The sequence below is a fragment of the Scyliorhinus canicula genome, chromosome 31 (genome assembly GCF_902713615.1).
Source record: "Scyliorhinus canicula chromosome 31, sScyCan1.1, whole genome shotgun sequence".
In the NCBI taxonomy this organism is placed as follows: domain Eukaryota; kingdom Metazoa; phylum Chordata; class Chondrichthyes; order Carcharhiniformes; family Scyliorhinidae; genus Scyliorhinus; species Scyliorhinus canicula.
Window position 1 is genome coordinate 179,365 of NC_052176.1, and position 19,447 is coordinate 198,811.

Here is a 19,447-nt window from a genome sequence, read left to right on the forward strand (position 1 = left end):
GTGAGCTGTGGCACCCTCTGATTACCGTATTACCCTGAGCGCTGCACCCTCTGATTACCATATTACCCTGAGCGCTGCACCCTCTGATTACCATATTACCCTGAGCGCTGCACCCTCTGATTACCGTATTACCCTGAGCTGCGGCACCCTCTGATTACCGTATTACCCGGTGAGCTGCGGCACCCTCTGATTACCGTATTACCCGGTGAGCTGCGGCACCCTGTGATTACCGTATTACCCTGAGCGCTGCACCCTCTGATTACCGTATTACCCGGTGAGCTGCGGCACCCTCTGATTACCGTATTACCCGGTGAGCTGCCGCACCCTCTGATTACCGTATTACCCGGTGAGCTGCCGCACCCTCTTATTACCGTATTACCCGGTGAGCTGCTGCACCCTGTGATTACCGTATTACCCTGTGAGCTGCCGCACCCTCTGATTACCGTATTACCCTGAGCGCTGCGGCACCCTCTGATTACCGTATTACCCGGTGAGCTGCGGCACCCTCTGATTACCGTATTACCCGGTGAGCTGCACCCTCTGATTACCGTATTACCCGGTGAGCTGCGGCACCCTCTGATTACCGTATTACCCGGTGAGCTGCGGCACCCTCTGATTACCGTATTACCCGGTGAGCTGCCGCACCCTCTGATTACCGTATTACCCGGTGAGCTGCCGCACCCTCTGATTACCGTATTACCCTGAGCGCTGCACCCTGTGATTACCGTATTACCCAGTGAGCTGCGGCACCCTCTGATTACCGTATTACCCGGTGAGGTGCCGCACCCTCTGATTACCGTATTACCCTGGGAGCTGCGGCACCCTGTGATTACCGTATTACCCGGTGAGCTGCCGCAGCCTCTGATTACCGTATTACCCGGTGAGCTGCGGCACCCTCTGATTACCGTATTACCCGGTGAGCTGCGGCACCCTGTGATTACCGTATTACCCTGAGCGCTGCGGCACCCTGATTACCGTATTACCCGGTGAGCTGCCGCACCCTCTGATTACCGTATTACCCGGTGAGCTGCGGCACCCTGTGATTACCGTATTACCCTGTGAGCTGCCCGCACCCTCTGATTACCGTATTACCATGAGCGCTGTACCCTGTGATTACCGTATTACCCGGTGAGCTGCCGCACCCTGTGATTACCGTATTACCCGGTGAGCTGCGGCACCCTGTGATTACCGTATTACCCGGTGAGCTGCCGCACCCTGTGATTACCGTATTATCCTGTGAGGCTGCCGCACCCTCTGATTACCGTATTACCCGGTGAGCTGCGGCACCTGTGATACCGTATTACCCCTGTGAGCTGCTGCACCCTCTGAGTACCGGTATTTACCCGGTGAGCTGCTGCACCCTCTGACTTACCTGTATTACCCGGTGAGCTGCGGCACCCTCTGATTACCGTATACCCTGTGAGCTGCCGCACCCCTCTGATTACCGTATTACCCTGTGAGCTGCCGCACCCTCTGATTACCGTATTACCCTGGTGAGCTGCGGCACCCTCTGATTACCGTATTACCCGGTGAGCTGCCGCACCCTCTGATTACCGTATTACCCGGTGAGCTGCGGCACCCTCTGATTACCGTATTACCCGGTGAGCTGCGGCACCCTCTGATTACCGTATTACCCGGTGAGCTGCGGCACCCTGTGATTACCGTATTACCCGGTGAGCTGCGGCACCCTCTGATTACCGTATTACCCGGTGAGCTGCCGCACCCTGTGATTACCGTATTACCTGGTGAGCTGCGGCACCCTGTGATTACCGTATTACCCTGTGCGCTGCACCCTCTGATTACCGTATTACCCGGTGAGCTGCGGCCTGCTGTGGCTGAGATGCGGAGCCGGGGCCTGGCCTCCGGGATCTGGACGCTGTTGGTGGCGGCGGCGGCCGGGGTTTGCTGGGCGGCGGCGGGTCCGACTGAACAGCGGAGGCGGCAGATCGTCCGGGTAACCGGGGGAGACCGGGAGTCCCTGTGTGGGTGTGTGTGGGGGGGGGGGGGTGTCTCTCTCTCTCTCTCTCCCCGGGGGGGGGGGGGGGGGGAGTCGGGCTGAGGGCGGAGAGGCTGGGGGTCTCTGTGTGTGTGTGGGGGGTGGGGGGGGGGGGTGTCTCTCTCTCTCTCTCTCTCTCGGGGGGGGGGGGGGAGTCGGGCTGAGGGCGGAGAGGCTGGGGGTCTCTGTGTGGGGGGGGGGGTGTCTCTCTCTCTCTCTCTCTCGGGGGGGGGGGGTCTCTCTCTCTCTCTGGGGGGGGTCTCCCTCTCTGTGTGGGTGTGTGTGGGGGGGGGTCTCTCTCTCTGGGGGGGGGGTCTCTGTGTGTGTGGGGGGGGTCTCTGTGTGTGTGGGGGGGTCTCTCTCTCTGGGGGGGGGGGGTCTCTGTGTGTGTGGGGGGGGTCTCTCTCTCGGGGGGGGGGGGGGGGGGGTCTCTGAGGTTCTGGAAGTTTCCGGGTTTGAATTTTTACCGTTTTGTTTTCACGGTTCCAAATTCTCTGTTTCCTAAATACCCCATAAACCCCCTTAAATACCCCATAAACCCCCCTTAAATACCCCATAAACGTCCCTAAATACCCCATAAACCCCCTTAAATACCCCATAAACCCCCTTAAATACCCCATAAACCCATTTAATACCCCTTAAACCCATTAAATACCCCTTAAACCCCCCTAAATACCCATAAACCCCCCTAAATACCCCATAAACCCCCCTTAAATACCCCATAAACCCCCCTAAATACCCTATAAACCCATTTAATACCCCTTAAACCCATTAAATACCCCTTAAACCCCCCTAAATACCCCATAAACCCCCCTAAATACCCCATAAACCCCCCTTAAATACCCCATAAACCCCCCTAAATACCCTATAAACCCATTTAATACCCCTTAAACCCATTAAATACCCCTTAAACCCCCCTAAATACCCCATAAACCCCCCTAAATACCCCTTAAACCCATTAAATACCCCATAACCCCCCTAAATACCCATAAACCCCCTAAATACCCCATAAACCCCCCTAAATACCCCATAAACCCCCCTAAATACCCCATAACCCCCCTAAATACCCCATAACCCCCCCTAAATACCCATAAACCCCCTTAAACCACCCCTAAATACCCCATAACCCCCCTAAATACCCCATAAACCCCCTAAATACCCCATAAACCCCCTAATACCCCATAAACCCCCCTAAATACCCCATAAACCCCCCTAAATACCCCATAAACCCCCTAAATACCCCATAAACCCCCTAAATACCCCATAACCCCCTATATACCCCATAAACCCCCCTAAATACCCCATAAACCCCCCTAAATACCCCATAAACCCCCCTAAATACCCCATAAACCCCCCTAAATACCCCATAAACGTCCCTAAATACCCCTTAAACTGCCCTAAATACCCCATAAACGCCCCTAAATACCCCATAACCCCCCTAAATACCCCATAAACCCCTAAATACCCCTTAAACCCCCCTAAATACCCCATAAACGACCCTAAATACGCCATAAACCGCCGTAAATACGCCATAAACCCCCTTTAAATACCCCATAAACCCCCTAAATACCCCATAAACCCCCTAAATACCCCATAAATACCCCATAACCTCTCTAAATACTGCATAAACACCCCGAAATACCCCATAAACCCCCTACATACCCCATAGACCCCCTTAAATACCCCACAAACCCCCTAAATACCCCATAAGCCCCCTAAATACCCCATAAACCCCCTTAAATACTCCACAAACCCCCCTAAATACCCCATAAACCCCTATAAACACTCATATATACCCACATACGTGGTAAACGCCTTAAATACACCACAAACCCCATTAATACCCCATAAACACCCATAACTCCATCAAATCACCCGTACACCCCACAGCATCCCTAAAGCTCGCTCTGAATACCCCCAAAATTCCCAAACATCAAATATAGCTCCATAACCTCCCCAGAGCCCCCCCCCCCCCCACATACCCAATAACACCCCCTAGATCAAATAAACCCGCAGACCTGGATATCCTAAACAAACACGTTGAATCAATCACCTGCCAGTTTAATTCACCTCCTTTTCAAAAATCATTGGCATTGCACGGTGAGATCTCATCCCGTGAAGAAGCCTAAAATATCTTAAATGACAGTAACTTGGCTGTTTTTTTAGGGAACGTCTCGAGGACGTTTTCTGAGTGGGCCCTTGTTCGCAAGTAAAGGACATTCCATTCCTCAGTGACAAAAGTGATATTCAGATTCAGAACAATTATATTCACTTACAAATACAATCTATGTTGATCTCTGGAGATGCAGTTTGTAAATCAGAGAAAGCAGTGCAGAAGGAGACATTCAGCCCATCACTTTTGCACCATCCCTACCCAGGCCCACTCCCCTGGCCAACCTTCAGACACTAAGGGCAATTGATCAAGGCTAATCCATCTACCCTGCGCAACTTTGGACTGTGGGAGGAAACCGGAGCACCCGGAGGAAACCCACGCAGACACGGGGAGAAAGTGCAAACTCCACACATATCTAACGGATATGGGAACAGTGCACCAAAATAGTTCAAGTAGATCATCAACCTTGATCTAACTGAATGATAGAAGTGTGATCTTTTAATCACGGTTGGATAGTTGAAAAAAGATTGTAGTATTTAACAAGTCTTACAACACCAGGTTAAAGTCCAACAGGTTTGTTTTGAATCACTCGCTTTCGGAGCGCAGCTCCTTCCTCAGGTGAATGAAGAGGTGGGTTCCCCGTATATATAGACAAAGTCAACAATACAAGACGATACTTTGATTGCAAGCATTTGCAGGTAATTAAGTCTTTACAGGTCCAGGCGGAGCCACTGGAGAGAGGGAAACACACGGATAACCTCACGATGCTCCACTTCTCCAGTTTCCACACTAAACACATTAAGGAAGCCATCCCCTATGGACAAGCTCTCCGTATACACAGGATCTTCTCAGACGAGGAGGAGCATAACAGCCATCTAAAGACGCTGCAAGATGCCCTCGTATGAACGGGATATGGCGCTCGACTCATCAATCGACAGTTCCAACCTGCCACAGCAAAAAACTGCACCGACCTCTCCTCAGAAGACAAACACGGGACACAACCAACAGAGCACCCTTTGTCGTCCAGTACTTCCCCGGAGCATTGAAACTACGACATTTTCTTCGCAGCCTTCAACACATCATCAATGAAGATGAACATCTTGCCAAGGTCATCCCCACACCCCCACTACTTGCCTTCAAACAACCGCGCAACCTCAAACAAACCATTGTTTGCAGCAAATTGCCCAGCCTTTAGAACAGCGACCACGACACCACACAACCCTGACAGGGCAATCTCTGCAAGACGTGCCAGATCATCGACATGGATACCACCATTACACGTGAGAACACCACCCACCATATACTCATGTGACTCGGCCAACGTTGTGTACCTCATACGCTGCAGGAAAGGATGTCCCGAAGAGTGGTACATTGGCGAGACCATGCGGACACTGCGACAAGGAATGAACGGACATCGCTCGACAATCACCAGGCAGGAATGTTCCCTTCCAGTCTGGGAACACTTCAGCAGTCAAGGGCATTCAGCTTCTGATCTCTGGGTCAGCGTTCTCCAAGGCGGCCTTCAGGATGCGCGACAATGCAGAATCGCTGAGCAGAAACTGATAGCCAAGTTCCACACACATGAGTCCGGCCTCAACCGGGACCTGGGATTCATGTCGCATTACATCCACCCCCCACCATCTGGCCTGGGCTTGCAAAATCCTACCAACTGTCCTGGCTTGAGACATTTCACATCTCTTCAACCTTTGATTATCCCTCTCTCCAGTGGCTCCGTCTGGACCTGTAAAGAATTAATTACCTGCAAAGACTCGCATTCAAAGTATCGTCTTGCATTTTTGACTTTGTCTATATATATATGTTTCTGGAACCTACCTTTTCATTCACCTGATGAAGGAGCTGCGCACTGAAAGCCAGTGAATCGAAACAAACCTGTTGGACTTTAACCTGGTGTTGTAAGACTTCTTACTGTGCTCACCCCAATCCAACGCCGGCATCTCCACATCATAGTATTTTAGGCAGTGCAGACTTGTCTGAGGACAAGGGGGAAACTGAAACCAGTTGAAACAGCTTTTTGAAGATATCCAGGAGATAAATCTGTCCTGGGAAGCAAGTGTTACTCTGTGCCATTGGGATGTGGGATGGATTGAGAGCTATGTTTTTCTTTCTTGTTTAATTAGAAATAGAGATAGTAAATAAGGGAATTGTATTTACTTTATTGAGTAGTATTGTTTAAGGTTTATTGAAAGCTATTTTCGATTGTGTGGTCAAAGAGTTTAATATTGTGTTAATAATAAAGTTTTGCATTAAAGTACCAAATCCCAATTTCTTTGTGCAATCACTCCTGGGGCGAGATATTCTTCCCACATAGTCTGACAAATAAACTAATTTTGAGGTGTTGGTGCAGGGTCCTAGCCACTATTGGAATCAGGTCTGGGATCGTAATAATGGTGATAGGGAATACTATAAAAAGGATAATGTTTAATGTGGTCTTGCCATTGTCGATCTGACTGTTCTGGTCGCAGTAGATCTGGAAGTCCGTTCAGATGGACCTTTGTTGGAACACCGTCTTTGATAACTCTCGCGTGTCACAACTTTGCAGGCTTTTCAAATAAAGTTATACAGAGATGAGAATTTTCTGGTTGAAGGATAACTCCTAATTCTTACCAGGTGTCTCGCTGGTCAGCTAGCTGAAGACATATGATTTATTTGAAAAAGTAAGCAGCCTGCCCACAGGCCAAAATTAACTTGTCGTCTTAAAAATATCACAGGAGGGGACTGCCCAAAATTCAACGTCCATCCAATTTTGCAGAAAGCAGAGTCCTCACCCCCATAAACTCTCCTCCAAAAAGACACAACAGCCCTCACCTCCCCCTCCCACCCACCCACCCCCAGAACACTCTCCACACATAAACTCGTCACCCCGTCCCCATCTCCTCACCCCTAAACCTCATCATCTACTGGGGGAAGAGAGAGTTATATATCCGGGTGGAAGGAGGTGAAGTTGGAAGTAGGAAGCTGCAAAGAGACATTGTCAAAGGGAGGGCGGGTAGGAGGGAGGGCGGGTAGGAGGGAGGGAGGGAGGGAGGGCAGGTAGGAGGGAGGGCGGGTAGGAGGGAGGGAGGAACACAGTGACAGATAGAATTTAAAATGGGAAATTGTGAGATTATCCAATCTGGACCCAGGAAAAACAAACTGGAATATTTCCCAAATGGTGGAAAGCTAGGGATTATGGGGAGCTGAGGGATTTAGTGGATCTGAGTAAAATGTAAAGTCGCCACAGTCCCAGATGACCATCGGCTGCTTTCCCCTCTGAGGCGGCGGAGCTGACTGGTGGTGATTTAACCTGAGGGTCACCACTCCTCAGGCGATGGGAAAGGGTGAGAAGGTGCAGGGAGTTCATGAATAACCTCAGCTGGGTGGCACAGTGGTTAGCACTGCTGCCTCACGACGCCGAGGACCCGGGTTCGATCCCGGCTCTGGTCACTGAATTGAAGCCATGGTGCTGACCTCGCTCTGCGTTACAAACCACGTACATCGCCAAGGGAGCTAAACCAGCTCCCAAACTGAAGATGAAACTGGAAACGGACCCAAGTAGAGAAAGCTAATGAATAGCAAGAAAATCCAATCACAATGTCAAAAGGAATATTGCCCAGAGCTCGATTACAACAGACAGAATTTCACTTCCAGTTACCTAAAGCTCTGTTTATGCCCCATCTGGAGAAACTGAGGGAAAGGGGATTCCCCTTGACTGCCCCCCCCCCCCCCCCGCCCCCCCCTGTCACCAGGTGGCCTGTGCACTGGCGTGGGGCCGGATTTTCCCGCCGGTGTGAACAGCGGGAGTTCCCGCCCGTATTGTCTTGAGTATAGAAGAGAGGAGGCGATCTAATAGTGTTTAATGTGTTAATGTGTGTTCTACGCTGTAAGTTTTGTGCATGCTTGGTGACCTGGTCTTTGTGTTGGTTTCTTATACAGCACCTACCTGAATCAAATAAAGCCCATCTAGAGGCTAGCAGGAAGAGGAACACGTTGGTAATGCAAATCATCGAGGAGTCAGCACACACTGAGAAGAATGTAGCTCAGAAAAGAGACTGGAACAAATTTTCCAGGTCAGATTCCTGAATTAAAGCTTCCTGGCGACGGACACAAGATGCCAAAGATAGTTTGACTCTCAACAATTCAAGGAATCTTTCCAACATCAAATCTAATCTTCTGACGAACAGGAGAATCCATCATCTGAGATGTAATTATTGCAACTTATGCTGTATTTAATTAAAGTTTTGATGTTGAACAGTTTCTAACCCTCTTGTTCCTCTGTGAAAGGAGGTGGTGGGAGTGGCAGCTTCTCAATCTTTACCATCCCCTGTTGCCCCATCACATCTTGCCCTGTAAAGTCCCATCCGTCTGTGCACTGTCTCACCTGTCCAGCATCACCGTCTGGCACTGTCTCACCTGTCCAGCATCACCGTCTGGCACTGTCTCACCTGTCCAGCATCACCGTCTGGCACTGTCTCACCTGTCCAGCATCACCGTCTGGCACTGCCTCACCTGCCCAGAACCACCGTCTGGCACTGCCTCACCTGTCCAGCATCACCGTCTGTGCACTGTCTCACCTGTCCAGCATCACCGTCTGGCACTGCCTCACCTGTCCAGCATCACCGTCTGGCACTGTCTCACCTGTCCAGCATCACCGTCTGGCACTGCCTCACCTGCCCAGCATCACCGTCTGGCACTGCCTCACCTGCCCAGAACCACCGTCTGGCACTGCCTCACCTGTCCAGCATCACCGTCTGGCACTGCCTCACCTGTCCAGCATCACCGTCTGGCACTGTCTCACCTGCCCAGAACCACCGTCTGGCACTGTCGCACCTGTCCAGACCCACTGTCTGGCACTGTCTCACCTGTCCAGCATCACCGTCTGGCACTGCCTCACCTGTCCAGCATCACCGTCTGGCACTGCCTCACCTGCCCAGCACCACCGTCTGGCACTGCCTCACCTGTCCAGACCCACTGTCTGGCACTGTCTCACCTGTCCAGCAGAGCCTGTCAGGACTGTCTCACCTGTCCAGACCCACCGTCTGGTACTGCCTCACCTGTTCAAAACCACCGTCTGGCACTGTTTCACCTGCCCAGTCCTCCTCATGTGGCACTGTCTCACCTGTCCTGTACAGACCCCTCTGATTCGCCCAGCCGTTAGTGTCCTCCCTGCCTAGTGTAACCCACTCCATTCTGGACCCTCCCTGGGTCAACAGGCAAAGGTTATAACCTCCATCAGTCCCTGGTGTAGCCATCTCAGATGGCCACCTGCAAAGGACCATGGGAATTATGGCCAACCCAGGGCTCAGACACACTCAGAGCTTGTGTGTGTATTTGCAACCCAGCTAGCGAGACGCGATCGAAACCCCCACTCGTTTGCATTCTAATGGCCCATTTCCCCAGGACAAAATAACTGTGCTCAGGTAACCGATACAGATACAGACTAATCGGTGCCACTCCCTTGATTCAGGGAGCCCAAAAAGCCAAGGTCAATGACCGCTAAGGACACCCCCAGCCATCAAGGCACCCGCCCCTTTATTGGCCAAAATCGGAGGCAGTGATCGAAGCCTGCCGAATTATTGGGTCCAAGATAAGGATCGCCCCAAAGAGCGCAAAATCCCAGAGGGATAAGAAGAAACACAGCCCTGTGCTCGGTCTCTCTTGGATCCGGCCTCTGCCAACCCAAGTGCAGCATAACCACCAGACAGACAAGTTCAAAACCAACGATCGGCACCAGACGGATGAGCCCAGCAGAAACAGAGCCACTTCTTCCACCAACCACGCACGATCCGGACAAAGGCCTTGTCCATCTGCATAGAGCCGGTTGCCCTGAAGTTAAGTATAGGTTACTGTAGTTGTTAGGTGTAGTTTAACTTGTAGTGTTTTGTGTTGCATCGAAGTAATCCTTGTGTGTAAATAAGCCATCTTTGAACTTGAACTGACTAACTGGTTGGTCCTTTGATCGATATCCGGTAAAGCCTTGTGGTGGTATAATTTGATACTTGGCGACTCTAAAGTGCATCATTATTAATTGGCAACATTACTGGTGCCGATTGGCAACACTGGTCACCCAGTGATGTCACAATACTTCACTATGGTGTCACATGATAACAGCAGCATTCCAGAACCAATCAGGTGACAGTTCTCATGGGCAACCTCTGGGATCAGACTTTGTACCAACCCTCTGAGATGAACTGTGCATTTCAGCTTTGAAAATGCAGGTAAAGGAGTCGGTGCTTTCTGGAGCTTACCCAGGGACCCATCCGCATGGTAAGAATTGCCCAAGCCCCCACTCCTCTGTTTAAAGTTAATCGTTCAGGTATTGGTATCCAATATTGAATCTTTTATATTGCCGAACTCTGTCAGCCAGGATCCAAACTGTACTGCAGTCTGTGTGGGAATACTATTGTTCATGGTGTATTGGGTTAAACACTGAGCCAGATTTACACAGGCCAAAATCAGAAGTGTGATTTGTTTATACTGAAAGATTCCTCAGAATGAAGTACATTCACTACCTGATGCAAGCAGTGGGTTATAAGAACTCTGTCTCCCCCAGCGACACAGTCCTGTCCTAATATGTCAGCTTGTGGTGCTCGTTGAAGAACGTGTAATAGATCCATTTGTTTATACTCCTCCTCATTTCTTTGTGGACAGCTGACTAGGGTTAACGGTAGCATTGTGGATAGCACAATCGCTTCACAGCTCCAGGGTCCCAGGTTCGATTCCGGCTTGGGTCACTGTCTGTGTGGAGTCTGCACATCCTCCCCGTGTGTGCGTGGGTTTCCTACGGGTGCTCCGGTTTCCTCCCACAGTCCAAAGATGTGCGGGTTAGGTGGATTGGCCATGATAAAATTGCCCTTAGTGTTGGGTGGGGTTACTGGGTTATGGGGATAAGGTGGAGGTGTTGACCTTGGGTAGGGGGTAGGGTGCTCTTTCCAGGAGCCGGTGCAGACTCGATGGGCCGAATGGCCTCCTTCTGCACTGTAAATTCTATGATAAAACGTAAGAATAACAATATATGAGATTTGAACAGGATATTATTACAAGGTAGAAACTGGATGGAAATAAGGGAAAACGTAAGTAACCCCATAAATTATGGGGAAGCTACAGCCAGAATATAGTCATCACGCCCCCCCTCCCCCCCCACCTGAGAGATGTCCCCCGCCCCTCCACCTCCACCACGCCCCCTCCACCTCCACCACGCCCCCTCCACCTCCACCACGCCCCCTCCACCTCCACCACGCCCCCTCCACCTCCACCACGCCCCCTCCACCTCCACCACGCCCCCTCCACCTCCACCACGCCCCCATCTCACAACACACATCCCATCAACACACACACCCCCGATATCCGTCACACTCGGTGTGGGCAATAGGTGAATGAGCCTCACAGCAGAATTGGGGCTGCTTATTACTTGGACATTCCTGGAAAGTGATGCTGGTGATTTATTACCCCCGCCCCCTCTCCCCAACCATACCACATGTGGCTCAGTAAATCCTCGTAAAATCCCCAAACCATAACCTCAGTTGACCTCAGTACCCCATGACAAGAATTGGCAGGGTCATTACACCAGGTTGTTAGCTTGTAATCCCTGTTGGTGAAGCTGCATCTACAGATGTTTGGAGATTGCCTCTTTGCATTGACCTAATGGTTTAAGTGAAGGTCATTGGGTTTTTCTCAATTCAAATCCTTCTTCCCCTACTTCCTACAGATTTGTTGTTGTTTGTAGCCGCCATTATGAGCTGTCTCCTCATCATACAAGCCCTGCCGTGTGTCACTATGAAGAGAAAGCAACATAGAGAGAAGTCTGATCACGTGAGGGTCCACTTTGCCCAACCTCGATCCACATACCTCATTTCTAGTTTGGTGGAATCCATTTGCTGTTCAGCGTTTTCCCATCCTCAGACTGGGAGTTGTGACCATCTGATTGCCAGGCCCCAAACATCAGTCAAGGGACAACCCACAGTCCTTCCAGTGCTCTCAATCCCCTGTCCCTCACTGCACTCTGTGCTGGCCATGGAGGTGCCTGCTGCCACTGAGTACCTATTCCCCCAGACATCAGTCCAGCCCAAAGAGAAATCACTTTCTAGCTTAAATCCTCAGACATGTGGTCCAAAACACACCTTCCAGCTGCCCACAGCCTGCTATCTGTCCAACTTAAACCTCACTTCCAGCCCTGGTCAGCCTAGAGATCAGAGGCTGGAACCTACCTATAGTTCAAGAGAAAGAAGATTGTCTTCAGAGTCTAGAAGAGATAATGGTGAATATCCAGAAAAGGACAAAGTTCCTCATGGACTCCAGTCTGTCCCGGCGTCAAGGTCCAATTCAGGTCCTTTAGCTATGCTGAATGCTCACAGTTTGTCTTCTGATCTGGTCAACTCCATCACTGTGACCTCGCCAGAACCTGACCAGTTAGCCCAGGCACCAGGGATGTGGGTTGCTGTAGCCAGGGAAGGCCAACCTTCCAACCGGCCACCAAAGTTCTGGAGTTGCCTGCAGGACAAATCACCAAAACCAAACTTACCCGGTCAGAATGGCAAAGCACTGGTCGCAACACTCAACCCAAGTGTCACCATTGCTTCTCCGTCAGTCAATCAGCCAAAGAGGTCAACTGGAGATTATTCTGCAGGGTTACGGTCAACTACCGGAGCAAGTGACCAGAATGGACGACATCCCAAGGTAGCAGGAGATGATGGCCCCTTCACCGTTTCGCACCCCACTAACTCTTCACATCTTGGATGCCTAAAGGTCAGTGTGAGCAAAGATCACTCCATTGAGCAGACACCGAGCCGAATATCGATATCCTCACACTGTCAAGGCCCAAGACTACTACTCCCAGCACCAACTTCATCCGTCTCTAAATTACAGTGGAAATCCGAGGCATCCTTTGCAGCTCCAACCCACATGGTACCTTCACAACGTGATGAGTTTGTTGAGATACCACTTGATGAAATATTCCCACCAAATCCCAAAGCAGTTCCTGAAAAGAAGGCATGGCTATCAGTTTCAGAGCCACTGTCAGAACTCTGCACCAAGATTCTTCCGTCTTCAATCTTTAATTGTTTCCATATCCCAACAACTGGAAAGCTCCGAGCTCCCATCGGGAAGAGTCACGTCACAGCTTCGAGCAATACCCTGAGTGTCAGAGTTGAATCAGGAGCACCAGGCTCGGGGACTGGACTGGATGCTGGACATCTCTGGGGGAAGATTTTGAATGTTTCTAAACCCAGGCATAAATCATTACCCTGGGGAGAAACCTTTGCTAACCTCCTCTTCCAGGAAATCTTTAAACCAAGTGAAAATCTTAAAAGTGACCCTCCCATTTCTAGCAGAAGAACAGAGTGGGGTGGACAGAATGAGTTTCAGCTGGCAACAGTGGAGAGATCAATGACTTGCATAGACCAAGCCGGTACAGACAGTGTCATTCCTGTTAACAAGGTGGTGTTCACGTCCATTCCTGGGCAACCGAACAGACCAGAACAATTTATTCACAATTCCCATGGTGAATCCTCCGTTCCCTAGGCGGGAGCCCAGTCTAGCTCGGAATAAGATCTTTCCATTGGCTCCTCACCTTGAATAACTCTGAGCTTCCAGCATCAACACAAGGAGGCGCTGCAATTGAACCCACTCCCAAACGTACTCCACAATCAAGACTTATTCTAATGTTCTAAATATAATTGTTAACTTTTGTAGAGTATTCCACCCCCTCAACCCTTCGCACCCCCTCCACCCCCTCCATCCCACTCCACCCCCTCCATCGCACTCCACCCCACTCCACCCCCTCCACGCCCTCCACCCCATCCATCCCATCCCACCCCTCCTGCCCCATCCCGTCCCACCCCCTCCACCCCACTCCACCCCATCCATCCCATCCCACCCCTCCTGCCCCATCCCATCCCACCCCCTCCACCCCACTCCACCCCCTCCCACCACCTCCATCCCACTCCACCCCCTCCCACCACCTCCATCCCACTCCACCCCCTCCCACCACCTCCATCCCACTCCACCCCCTCCCACCACCTCCCCCCTATCCCACCTCTCCCTGCCCCATCCCGTCCCACCACCTCCACCCCCTCCATGCCACCCCGTCCCAACTCAACCCCTCCACCCCCCCATCCCATCCCACCCCCTCCCACCATCTCCACCCCCTCCATCCCACCCCATCCCATCTCACCAACTCCCACCACCTCCACCCCCTCCATCCCACTCCACCCCCTCCATCCCATCCCACCCCTCCTGCCCCATCCCGTCCCACCCCCTCCATCCCACTCCACCCCCTCCAACCACCACCACCATCCCACTCCACCCCCTCCCACCACCTCCATCCCATCCCACCCCTCCTGCCCCATCCCGTCCCACCCCCTCCACCCCACTCCACCCCCTCCAACCCCTACCACCATCCCACTCCACCCCCTCCCACCCCCTCCATCCCACTCCACCCCCTCCCACCACCTCCCTCCTATCCTACCTCTCCCTGCCCCATCCCGTCCCACCACCTCCACCCCTCCATGCCACCCCGTCCCAACTCAACCCCTCCACCCCCTCCACCCCCTCCAGCCCATCCCATCCCATCTCACCCCCTCCCACCATCTCCACCCCCTCCATCCCACCTCATCCCATCCATCCCCATCTCACCCCTCCCACCACCTCCACCCTCTCCATCCCACCCCATCCCATCTCACCAACTCCCACCACCTCCACTCCCTCCATCCCACCTCATCCCATCCATCCCCATCTCACCCCTCCCACCACCTCCACCCACTCCATCCCACCCCATCCCATCTCACCCCCTGCACCCCCTCCAGGAGAATCTGATTGATTGGAAATTGCAGGAACCTAATAAACAATTTTCTTTCATGAGCTTGTTATGAGTGAGTTTGGACCATAGACGGAGTGAGTTTGAGGGTCAGTTGTGGTTCTCATCACAGTCTGATCACAGTGTAAATCAGGCAGTAGGTGGAGGGGGTAGGGGTAAGCGAGTGGGCAGAAGGTGAGGGCCAGTAAGGTGAGTGGAACAAGTGATAAAAATGGAGTCAGGTCCAATCAGATTCCAGTCAAGTTGGTTGGACCTGACTCCATTGATTAAGTCTGTGTTGGGTTTCAATGCGTGAAAATCATCCTGTTACTGATCAATTCTTTACATCTCTAATACTGTATAACATTGGGTAACAAATGTGCGACCGCTTACTCCATGGTCGCCACTGGAACTCCCCATTCTTTACATCTCTAATACTGTATAATATTTACAGCATGTGTGCCTTTACATGGAATTAAATCATAGAAAGTTTGGCCACAGAAGGGGGCCACTAGACCTGTCTGCTTCGGCCAGTCAATACGCCATCCAGCCTAATCCCACTTTCCAGGGTTGGTGTGTGGCCCTGTAGGTTCTGGCACTTGTGGTGCACATCCAGACACATAAAAAAAAAATAATGGGTGGGATTCTCCGGACTCCGGTGGCGAAATCGCGGTCAGTGATTTGCTGGCGAATCCCCGCTTGGTGCTGAAATCGAGGGCAGCGGCGCTTTTGCGATGCTCTGCCCCCTCCGCCCCGTCCAAAACACACACCGTCAGGACGTCACCTGAGGCCCTCCCTCGATGCTCCATTCCCGATGGGCCGAGTTCCTGACAGTGTGGGGCTTCAACGCCGCCACAGTCGGATGGGAGCCGTTCCACGGGCAGGGTGGGGAGGAGGGGGGGGGGGGGGGGGTGGCTTTGGCAGGGGCTGGGGGCACTAGGTGGGGGATGGTCTAGGGGTGGCAAACCGAAGAATCCAGCCTAATAAGTTTAGAGTTCCCAATTCATTTTTTTTGCAATTATGAAAAATGAAATGAAAATGGCTTATTGTCACGAGTAGGCTTCGATGAAGTTACTGTGAAAAGCCCCTAGTCGCCACATTCCGGCGCCTGTCCGGGGAGGCTGGTACGGGAATCGAACCGTGCTGCTGGCCTGCTTGGTCTGCTTTATAAGCCAGCGATTTAGCCTTGTAAGCTAAACCAGCCCCTGGGACAGTTTAGCGTGGCCAATCCACCTACGCTGCACACCTTTGTGGGGGTGACACCCACGCAGACACGGGGAGAATGTGCAAACTCCACACGGACACATTTAAAATGATTTGAGGGTTTTGCTTCTCCAACTTATTCAGGCTGCGAGTTGCCGACCCCTACCACACTCCAGGTGAAAGGACTTTTCCTCACCTCCTCTCTAACCTTTCTCCCAACCACTTTAAATCTATGCTTCCTAATCACTGACCTCACTGCTGTTGTAAATGGGCCTCCACCATCCACTCTATCCAGGCCCCTCACTATTTTGTACATCTCACTCACATCCCCTCAGCCTGCCCCGCCCCAAGGAGAACAACCACAGTCTATCCAATCTTTCCTCACAGCATCCTGGCAACATCCTCGTCAATCTCTGCACTCTCTCTCTAATACAATTACATCCTTTCTGTAATGAGGGGGCGACACAGCAGCACAGTGGTTAGCACTGTGGCTTAACAGCGCCAGGGTCCCGGGTTCGATTCCCGGCCTTGGGTCACTGTCTGTGCGGAGTCTGCACGTTCTTCCCGTGTCTGCGTGGGTTTCCTCCGGGTGCTCCGGTTTCCTCCCACAAGTTCCGAAAGACGTGCTGTCAGGTGAATTGGACATTCTGAATTCTCCCTCTGTGTACCCCAACAGGCGCCGGAATGTGGCGACTAGGGGCTTTTCACAGTAACTTCATTGCAGTGTTAATGTCAGCCTAGTTGTGATAATAAAGATTATTAAAATATTAAATTATTATTATTACGCGGCCTTAGACAAGCAGAGCGAAGATTTTAGCCCTGGTCTATGTGGAGTTAGCTGATTCGAGTTGGGACCAGGAGCTGGTGCCTGAATAGACCCCAGCCTCCCAGCCCGGGTTAGAGATTGAGGCGAGAAAAGTCAATCCTACCCTGTGAATCTGGTGGGATCTGTGTGTCTGTGTGAGTACAGGTATCTGTGTGTCTGTGTTTGTGTGAGTACAGGTATCTGTGTCTGTCTGTGTGAGTACAGGTATCTGTGTCTGTCTGTGTGAGTACAGGTATCTGTGTCTGTCTGTGTGAGTACAGGTATCTGTCTGTGTGGCTGGCTGTGTGAGTACAGGTATCTGTCTGTGTGAGTACAGGTATCTGTGTGTCTGTGTGAGTACAGGTATCTGTCTGTGTGTCTGTGTGAGTACAGGTATCTGTGTGTCTGGCTGTGTGAGCACGGGGTTAGATACAGAGTAAAGCTCCCTCTACACTGTCCACATCAAACACTCCCAGGGCAGCTACGGCACGGGGTTAGATACAGAGTAAAGCTCCCTCTACACTGTCCCCATCAAACACTCACAGGACAGGTACAGCACGGGGTTAGATACAGAGTAAAGCTCCCTCTACACTGTCCCCATCAAACACTCCCAGGACAGGTACAGCACGGGGTTAGATACAGAGTAAAGCTCCCTCTACACTGTCCCCATCAAACACTCCCAGGACAGGTACAGCACGGGGTTAGATACAGAGTAAAGCTCCCTCTACACTGTCTCCATCAAACACTCCCAGGACAGGTACAGCACGGGGTTAGATACAGAGTAAAGCTCCCTCTACACTGTCCCCATCAAACACTCCCAGGACAGGTACAGCACGGGGTTAGATACAGAGTAAAGCTCCCTCTACACTGTCCCCATCAAACACTCCCAGGACAGGTACAGCACGGGGTTAGATACAGAGTAAAGCTCCCTCTACACTGTCCCCATCAAACACTCCCAGGACAGGTACAGCACGGGGTTAGATACAGAGTAAAGCTCCCTCTACACTGTCCCCATCAAACACTCCCAGGACAGGTACAGCACGGGGTTAGATACAGAGTAAAGCTCCCTCTACATTGTCCCCATCAAACACTCCCAGGACAGGGACAGCACGGGGTTAGATACAGAGTAAAGCTCCCTCTACACTGTCCCCATCAAACACTCCCAGGACAGGTACAGCACGGGGTTAGATACAGAGTAAAGCTCCCTCTGCACTGTCCCCATCAAACACTCCCAGGACAGGTACAGCACGGGGTTAGATACAGAGTAAAGCTCCATCTACACTGTCCCCAGCAAACACTCCCAGGACAGGTACAGCACGGGGTTAGATACAGAGTAAAGCTCCCTCTACACTGTCCCCGTCACACACTCCCAGGACAGGTACAGAAAAGGATTAGTCTGAGTGCGGGCGGTCTGAGTGAGGGTGAGTCTGTGAGGGTAAGTGAGTGAGGGGGACTGAGTGAGGGGGGACTGAGTGAGGGGGGATTGAGTGAGGGTGAATCTGAGTGAGGGTGAGTGAGTGGGGACTGAGTGAGGGGGGACTGAGTGAGGGGGGTCTGAGTGAGGGTGAGTCTGAGTGAGGGGGGTCTGAGTGAGGGTGAGTCTGAGTGAGGGTGAGTCTGAGTGAGGTCAGTGAGTGAGGGGAGCTGAGTGAGGGGGTCTGAGTGAGGGGGGTCTGAGTGAGGGTGAGTCTGAGTGAGGTGTGTGAGAGGGGAGCTGAGTGAGGGGGGTCTGAGTGAGTGGGGACTGGGTGAGGGTGAGTCTCTGAGGGGGGTCTGAGTGAGGGGGGAGCTGAGTGAGGGGGGACTGAGTGAGGGAGGACTGAGTGAGGGGGGACTGAGTGAGGGGGACTGAGTGAGGGGGGACTGGGTGAGGTTGATTCTGAGTGAGGGGGGACTGGGTGAGGTTGATTCTGAGTGAGGGGGGAGCTGAGTGAGGGGGGAGCTGAGTGAGGGGGGACTGAGTGAGAGTGAGTCTGAGTGAGGGGGGACTGAGTGAGGGGGACTGAGTGAGAGTGAGTCTGAGTGAGGGGGGACTGAGTGAGGGTGAGTCTGAGTGAGGGGGGACTGAGTGAGGGGGACTGGGTGAGGGTGAGTCTGAGTGAGGGGGGACTGAGTGAGGATGAGTCTGAGTGAGGGGGGACTGAGTGAGGGGGGAGCTGAGTGAGGGGGGACTGAGTGAGGATGAGTCTGAGTGAGGGGGGACTGGGTGAGGGTGAGTCTGAGTGAGGGGGACTGGGTGAGGGTGAGTCTGAGTGAGGGGGGACTGGGTGAGGGTGAGTCTGAGTGAGGGGGACTGGGTGAGGGTGAGTCTGAGTGAGGGGGACTGGGTGAGGGTGAGTCTGAGTGAGGGGGGACTGGGTGAGGGTGAGTCTGAGTGAGGGGGACTGGGTGAGGGTGAGTCTGAGTGAGGGGGGACTGAGTGAGAGTGAGTCTGAGTGAGGGGGACTGGGTGAGGGTGAGTCTGAGTGAGGGGGACTGAGTGAGGGTGAGTCTGAGTGAGGGGGACTGGGTGAGAGTGAGTCTGAGTGAGGGGGGACTGGG

At 52.3% G+C, this 19,447-nt stretch overlaps 2 protein-coding genes across 3 annotated transcripts; both read left to right on the forward strand.

Annotated features, from left to right (window-relative positions):
- Positions 1–1,798: 1,798 nt before the first annotated feature.
- LOC119958990 (ubiquinol-cytochrome-c reductase complex assembly factor 3) lies at positions 1,799–8,363 on the forward strand. The gene is made up of 2 exons (XM_038787522.1): positions 1,799–1,954; positions 8,043–8,363. The coding sequence occupies exons 1-2, from the start codon at positions 1,841–1,843 to the stop codon at positions 8,187–8,189; spliced, it is 261 nt and encodes an 86-aa protein (XP_038643450.1). The 5' UTR covers positions 1,799–1,840; the 3' UTR covers positions 8,190–8,363.
- A 1,684-nt stretch (positions 8,364–10,047) lies between these two features.
- On the forward strand, positions 10,048–13,844 carry LOC119958991. Of its 2 annotated transcripts, none has more exons than XM_038787523.1 (2): positions 10,048–10,373; positions 11,815–13,844. In XM_038787523.1, exons 1-2 carry the CDS (start codon positions 10,319–10,321, stop codon positions 13,623–13,625), a joined length of 1,866 nt encoding a protein of 621 aa, XP_038643451.1. In that variant the 5' UTR covers positions 10,048–10,318; the 3' UTR covers positions 13,626–13,844. The 2 variants fall into 2 exon arrangements, with proteins under 2 accessions (XP_038643451.1, XP_038643452.1); XM_038787524.1 differs by having other exon boundaries at positions 10,048–10,324.
- Positions 13,845–19,447: the final 5,603 nt, after the last annotated feature.